Source organism: Chaetura pelagica, unplaced genomic scaffold (assembly GCF_000747805.2).
Source record: "Chaetura pelagica isolate M959 unplaced genomic scaffold, ChaPel_1.0 scaffold832, whole genome shotgun sequence".
Lineage (NCBI taxonomy): Eukaryota > Metazoa > Chordata > Aves > Apodiformes > Apodidae > Chaetura > Chaetura pelagica.
Genome location: NW_009952459.1, coordinates 30,953 through 38,638, shown reverse-complemented (window position 1 = coordinate 38,638; position 7,686 = coordinate 30,953). Strand labels below are relative to the sequence as shown.

The window sequence follows — 7,686 nt, the reverse complement described above, 5'->3', positions numbered from 1 at the left end:
AGTGTGCTCCTTACGTAGAACTAGCTGGAAGGGGTTGGAATGACGTGCCAGCATAATTCTTCACTTAAGTATTTCTCCAGGATGTCTATTTAGAATTTCAGGACTTTGTTCTGCTTTGTTGTTGTTGTTTTTAATACAATAATATTGATCAGGTATTTTCCACGATGGAGAAGGCTGATGGTCTTTGAAGCCCCTTCAGGTCTGCCCTACTGAAGGAGCTGATGTTTGTCTTCTTGTTTTCCAGAACTGCTTGAGGAGGAGGGATGCTGGCCTCCTAAATCAGTTACAGGAGCTAGATAAGCAAATAAGTGACCTCCGCCTGGACGTGGAGAAAACGTCAGATGAACACCTGGAGACAGACAGTCGTCCAAGTTCAGGTAAGGCCAATGTCCAGCAAAATGGAGCCTCCCTTGGCACCTGGAATTGATCTGGCTGTAGTTTTCAGTACTACAACTGTAAATAGCACGTTCACATTCTGATAATTAATGCCTACCAGCAAAGTTCCCCTGCCACTGGAAAGCTTGCTGTTTGGAGGCAACATATTCAGAGGAGAATTTCAAGCTTAATTTGATTTTTAGTGTTTGAGGCTTTTTTTTTTTTTTTTGCCAAAACTATCCACAAGTGAGTTCAAGAAGTTCTAATTCTCCTGTGTATTAGGAAGGAGTTTTCAGGGAAAATGGTGAAAGGAAGCACCAACAGCAGGAGTGAGATGCTAAAGTTGATCTTGCAGCCAGACGGGAACACTGAATCAAACAATTTGATCCTCTGCATATTGAATTTCATCCCATTCAAACTGTGTTGAAGCCAGTAAGTGGGATTTAACTATGGGGAACCTTCCCTAGAGGCATCTAGACATGTTCTGAAGACACTAAAAAAATGGAGAATGCACCAACTTGCAATTGTTAAAATCATTGCCAACTTCTGATATGAATCTGACTTGTTCCAGCACTGATTTTTTTTAATGTTTCTTCCATAGACCAAGATCTTTTCTAGTACCCAGCTTTTTCTCCTCTTGGAAGTGCTGTACAGTATAATTCCTGATTTGTGTATTTGATGAGCTGAACAGGTCAAGTTCATTAAGTCATTCATTTTAAGGCATTTTTCCAAGCTCTTAAATAGCTTTATGGCCACGTTCCAATTTTTCAGCTTTGTTTTAAGCATGCTGGAGTTGAGGACCAGGCACACCATTCCAGTGTCTTTCTTACCAGTGCTGTAGAGACTGCTGAAGTCATTTTCCTACTGCTATTCATTAGTCTCTTTGTACCTCCAACAATCTCATTAGCTTCTTTTGCCATATCATTAAGCTTGATTGAGCTGCTTTTCCACACTAAGTCCTTTTCAGGATTATTGTTTTCCAGGATACATCCCTGTTCTGTAGACATGTCCTGAATTCCTTATTCCTAAATGCACCATTTCAGTTGTCATTATGGTATGTCATATTTTTTCTGGAGCAGTCCTAGTGTAACCAGGAAATTATTTTTTTTTATATTCTGCACATTATTTACCATTTTCCTTCTTTCATGTCATCCATAAATCTTATATTTATCTCCAGAACTTTGAGGAGAATAATGAATAGCATTGTGCCCAACACTTAAAAGGTTTGTTAAGTAATAGCTAGTGAGTCTTTCTGGAAAGTTTAATACACTGTTAAATGAGTGGGCTGTTAAACACAGCCTGGTTCCTTCTTGCTAAAATCTGAATACCCCTGAAAAGGGGAAAACCCCAACCCCTGTAAAGGTAAAAAAAAAAAGTTCAAAATTTCATATGCTAAGTCAAGTTCTGCTTTTTTACTTTTAAGTGCTTTACTTTTAAACGGAATCCTTCATAGCAATAAGGTTATTACTAAATTGTGCCCTGTTTTTTTGGGTGACTGAATGGAACCCCATAACTAATTGCTGCAGAATAAGCCAACATAAACAGGAGCTTGACTGCCTTTCTAAGAACACAAATGGTAACTTTGTGTAGACATAACTAATATAAATCCAAACTCTTATTTTTATAGGGTTTTATGAGCTGAGTGATGGAGCTTCTGGATCTCTCTCCAATTCATCTAACTCTGTCTTCAGTGAGTGTTTATCCAGTTGCCATTCTAGCACTTGCTTTTGCAGCCCTTTGGAGGCAACACTGAATATCTCAGATGGACGCCCCATATCTGCAGGTATAGTAAAAGCAGGTCGAATGCACCGTACTCCAGGAGGTGGCTTTGGCTTTGGAAATACTGCCTCAGGAGTATCTGGGTTGAATTAACCCTTCTTCCTTTCATTTGACTCACTGTGCTCTGAAAAGATTCCAGTGCCTATCACGTACATGGGTCACGAGGCAGGACCGTTTGCCCTCCCACTAGTCCCACTTAAGTGGGAACATGTCACTCAACGGATGAAAGGAGTATGTGAGAATATGACGGCTGCTCTACCCAGTAGAGGGCAGTGGTACCCGCACACAGAGACACGTTAGTCGGCTCCTTTCTCATGGTTTCGTTTAGAAGAGCATTTTTGCTAAAGAGCAACAATTAAAAGACACTTCAACAGCCACAGCCTCGTTAAAGCGAGAGGGCAAGGGGCTGGCAGCAGGTGTTAGGAGGTCAAGGTGAACATCTGTCTGTTTGCAGCAGTGGGTTTGTCAGTTCTGGTGGTCCTCAGGCCCCAGGTGACCGTGCTGAGATGTGTCCTGTCTTGAAGTGTAGACAAATGGACATCGTGTACAGGGAACAGTGCTTTGTCTCTGTGGCAGAGAGCTGCTGAATTTCCTTAGACACTGGGCTGAAGGTGCAAGCCCTGATATGTGGGGTGGTTAAATAGGGTGATCTCCTTTGTCTTGTTTCCTAGGGAGGACAGTTCAGTAGGATTTTGTGCTCAAGCAGTATTGGTTGCAGCCATACCCACTCAAAAGCCTGAGCTCATCCTGGGTTGTGGAGGATGCTCCTAACCATGGTATTTCCAACTTCCATTCTGCTCTTCAAGGTTAATTTAGAGCGGTTTGTTGTGAATCAAGGACAAAATAATTCAAGTATTTCTAACACTGAAGTGGGAAAATACAAGTTAGTAGGCAGTCTTTCTGAGATGCTGACAAGTCCTCTTGAGTTATCCTTTGAGCAGCTTGAGGTAGTGAGGTAATGCTCCCAGTTGTAAGGTGTATGTGATCTTCATCAGCCATACATAAAAAGGAAAACATACAAAGGTTTTCCAGCAGATTGGGTTGCTGGGTGGTTGTTTTTTTTATGTATACATCATGAAAAACCTAAAACTCTTATTAATCATACTGTCTCACTTTTAAGAGCTGAAATTTCACAATCTGGCATGCTTCAAAGAATTCTTTTTTTTGGCAACATTTCCTGACTCTGACATAGAATTTAGGAAATGTGGGAAAACTGTGAGGTGATCTGGAGGAAATTCTTGCTTCTAACTGCCCTATTCTTCCTCTCCTGCCCACACAGGAACATCATCCTTATCAGCTAATTTCATCAAAGGCTATGAGACCTCTTTTGAAATAAGCCTTAGATAAGTGATGATCACTGAGCATTCAAATTTGAGTACCCTGAAGTTTCTAGCCCAAGGGGAGAAAACAGGACTCACCGAGATCTGGAAGGATCATTTAGATTGTACCCCTACATTTAGTTTGTACCCCTACCCAAGAAGACAAGGACAACATCAGCTTAAGAAAATAATAAGATGTTTGGTTTGAAGACCTGCTCCTAAGGTTGCTTACCTCCTAAGGAAGTGCCTCAGTCATTAAATCTGACTCATGCATCTTGAAATGCACTGGATTTCTCTTACAGAACTCTCTTTGCAGAGCCAAGGCTAGGATGTCAGCTGGATTGACCTGCACTCCTTGTACTTGTGTGGAAACAGGAGCCTGTTGCCCATTCTTGAATCCTTGCTTTCTCAAAAGGAGCATTATTATTATTATCACCATCGTTGTTATTATTACTACTATTATTACATTACGATGATAAGAGCAGTCGTAACGAGAATAATAACAACGCTAACATTGAATCTGGATTATTTTGAACCCAAGATATGCTCGAAAAAAGATCTGGAAGCTAATAAATTTGTCAGTAAGCTAAAAGCAATTCATTGGTCTCTTGTCTAAATTTTGGGTTGTTTCCCTTTGGATGTAGCAAAGCAAAATGTAAAATGTGTATGTGCTGAGGCCTGCAGTGAGTTTTGCAGGTGCCTTTGTAACATGTAAACATGAGAGACTCTTCCAGGCTTCTGGTTTGGGTGGCTCCCAAAGTAAATGTTCTCACTAGGCTTGTGATTTTTACTTTTTAACCACGTAGTCACACATTGGGGCAAATCCTGCATAAATGCAGTTGCAAAGAGACCCAGAGAAGGATAGTGCTGCTTTTGCCCCGCTTGCACGGCATCCCTAGTTGCGAGTTTCCTGCTGCTTGAACAATGTCAATGTTGCATCCTGTGTGTAGACGGGACCGGTGTCCTCGGTGGCACGTGAGAAACGTAGCAGGACTGTCCCTGGCAGGCTCTCTAAACTCTTCTAACCTGCCTTTCAGATCTCATAGGCTGGATGGACTATAATAAGGAAGGCCAGCATGAGGACCAGCCCGCAGGCTCTGTTTGTCGCTCTTTGTCCACACCGCACTCAAATTCCCTCGATGTCGTTGCAGATGTGCACCCAAAGTACCAGTGTGATCTGGTGTCTAAAAACGGGAACGACGTCTACCGGTACCCCAGCCCGCTCCACGCCGTCGCCGTGCAGAGCCCCATGTTTCTTCTCCCCGTGACTGAAAACCCCCGTGGAGAAGAGGAGAGGCTCGGCTGCGATGTCAACGATGTTTGCGCCGGGTCTGAAACGGACTCAGGAAAATCCACCAGCGCTTTTCTCCCGCAGAGCTCCTGGCCGGCACCCTGCCCTTCCGCCAGTAAGAGGATAGATGGTTACATCCTAAGCCTGGTTCAGAAGAAGACTCACGCGGTAAGGACTAACAAACCCAGGACGAGTCTCAACGCCGATCCCACCAAAGGGATCTTGAGGCATGGAAGTATGTGTGTCAGGCAGCCCTCAGGGGTGGTGGGTCATGGCAACGCTGTGAACCTGAAGAACTCCAAGCAAGCGTGCTTGCCTTCTGGTGGGACCGCTGCTCTGGACCACACAGCACCCTCCCCGTTGAAGCAGAGGCCGAGGGAGCCAGCTGGTGAGCAGCTGGAGAGCAGGAAGGCACCTTTGCCAGCAGCTTTCCCGCCTGGCACGGCCAGTGAACTCCAGAGCAAGCACCTGCCGCGGTGCATCAAACCAGCGCCTCTGGAGCTCAACCGCAACGCGGCGGCCACGGCAGGGGATGTCCCCAAGGAGGCCGGCCAGCTCTTTGTCACCTCTCCCAAAGAGAGCCTGAAGAGCTTGCAGGCAGCTCGCTCCTCGTCGCCTGCGGTCGACGAGAGGCCAGCCCTGGATTTCAAAAGCGAGGGCTCTTCCTCCCAGAGCCTGGATGACGGGCTGCTGGTGAACGCCCAGTACATCCCGGCCCAGCAGCAAAGCGTCAAGCTTCACAAAGGCACCCGCAACGTGAAGATTTTGAAGAGTTCAGCGCTGAAGCACAGGCCCCACCTCGCCAACGGGCTGGAAAGCAGCTCGCAGGCCTTGCGGGAGAAAACCAAGGCGGTCGGCAAGAAGTGCCGCTTTCCTGAGGAGCTGGATACAAATAAGAAACTGAAGAAGCCTTCCTCCCGGGGGAAGCGGGGCGCGCAGCCCGAGGCAGGGCTCCCCAGCCGGCCGGCCGGCCTGCACAAATCCACCCTCCGATCCCACGGGCACGGCCGGGAGGCGGTGGTGGCCAAGCCCAAGCACAAGCGGGCCGACTACCGCCGCTGGAAGTCGTCGGCGGAGATTTCCTACGAGGAAGCCCTGCGGAGGGCGAGGAGGCACCGGCGGGAGGGTGTGGGGGTCTACTCCCAAGTCCCCCTGCCCTACGTAAGCCCCTACTCCTACGTGGCCAGCGACTCGGAGTACTCGGCGGAGTGCGAGTCCTTGTTCCACTCCACCGTGGTGGACACGAGCGAGGACGAGCAGAGCAACTACACCACGAACTGCTTTGGAGACAGCGAGTCCAGCCTGAGCGAGGTGGAGTTCGTAGGGGAGAGCACAACCACCAGTGACTCTGACGAGAGCGGGGGCCTTATTTGGTCCCAGTTTGTCCAGACGCTCCCCATCCAGACGGTGGCGGCGCCGGAGCTGCACGAAAATGCGGCGAAGGCCTTTGTCAAAATCAAAGCCTCCCATAACCTCAAGAAGAAAATCCTCCGCTTTCGGTCGGGCTCCCTGAAGCTCATGACAACTGTCTAGCGAGGTGACTTTTGTGGAATGTATCTGCTTCTCCTTTCAGAAGCAAGGTGCTTTTTTTTTTTGTGGTTTTGTGTTTTTTTTTGTGTACATATTTCCACGGATTTTTGTTTTGTTTTGTTTTGATACAAATATTTAAAACTTAAGGTAAATTATGTCACTTGTCCTGAGAACTTGGGTGGATACCAGTGCCTTTTATGTGGAAATAAAAGACCGTTCTGCTAGTTTAAAAAAAAGAAACCCATAACACTGCCATTTCAGTGGTGAACAGCCTCCCGTGCATGGGATCAGAAGGCTTCAAAAAGAGGTTAATGTTTCTGGAAATGGATCTTCTTTGCCTAGTTTTTCCAGTTTTGGGTCTTATAGAAGATACCAGCAGCTTAAGGTCCTAAGTGTTTTGGGGTAAAGGGGAGGGAGTGTGGGTGGTCTTCATGTTTTTCCTTGTCCCTTTTGGCTGCTCCTGTTGCCACATCTTGTACTTCCTCCTCTTGGTAGTCTGGCCTGATTTTTGTTAATGGTGGGGGTTTTTTTGTTTGTTTCTTGTTTGTTTGGCTCTTTTTCTTTTCTTCTTGATTCTCTTCTTGAAACTCACCCCTTTCCTCCCCCAACCTTGTCCCACCAGGAAAGGGCTCCTCTTCAATCTATCTCCAAGGTTAAGTTGCCTTCTCCAGAGTGCACCCTGCTCCAGCCTCCTGGGAGTCCCACTGCAGTTGGCAGTGGTGCTCAGAGTAGACTGTTGGAGCAGCTGACCAGGCTTAGTAACTTCAGTATAATTGTGTAAAACTGCTTTTGAAAAAGAAAAAGAAAAAAAACCCCAACCATATGCATGTCACGTGCATGAGTATCAGTAGTTTTAATATTCCTGTTGATGTCCAATTTACTGTACATCATCCATGGCTGTTTTTTATATATATATATCATTGTGTAAATTAATATAACACATCATACGTTGTAATAAACAGTCTGTTTTAATACTTTTTTTAAAGTTTGTTACCTTGGTGCAGACCCAGTGAATGGTTTCATATTGGCATTGTCACCGTGTAGGTGTCTCTTTGATGTGAACTGTGTTCCCTGCATTCTTTCCTTATTGAGCCATGCAGGGAGTGGAGCAAGTTGAAAATGTTGCTGTGGATGTGACTTGTGCTTTGAGGGAACTGGATGGTCGTGGCTCCTCTTGTTCTTCCCATAACTTGTGTGTTTTTAAGGACGCGGTGGGATTTAGGAGCTTAGAGGCATCTTCAGGTTGGTGCTTATGGGCAGCTCATGTTTCGAAGCAGATGGAAATGCAATATTAATCCTCCTCACTGGCAGGGTGCTTGCAGACTTTGGTTGGTACAACACGGGGACAGATGGTAGGTTTCTGTAACCAAGTAGATCTGTGTAGCACAACAG

At 46.0% G+C, this 7,686-nt stretch overlaps 1 protein-coding gene across 1 annotated transcript; it reads left to right on the top strand.

Moving 5' to 3' along the window:
• Positions 1-215: 215 nt before the first annotated feature.
• On the top strand, positions 216-6,299 carry DACT1 (dishevelled-binding antagonist of beta-catenin 1; the record flags this gene model as incomplete). The annotated part of the gene is made up of 3 exons (XM_010008586.1): positions 216-377; positions 2,003-2,158; positions 4,511-6,299. Coding segments are annotated over 3 exons (2,105 nt in total), but the record flags the coding sequence as incomplete, so codon positions are not given.
• Between the last annotated feature and the right edge of the window lie 1,387 nt (positions 6,300-7,686).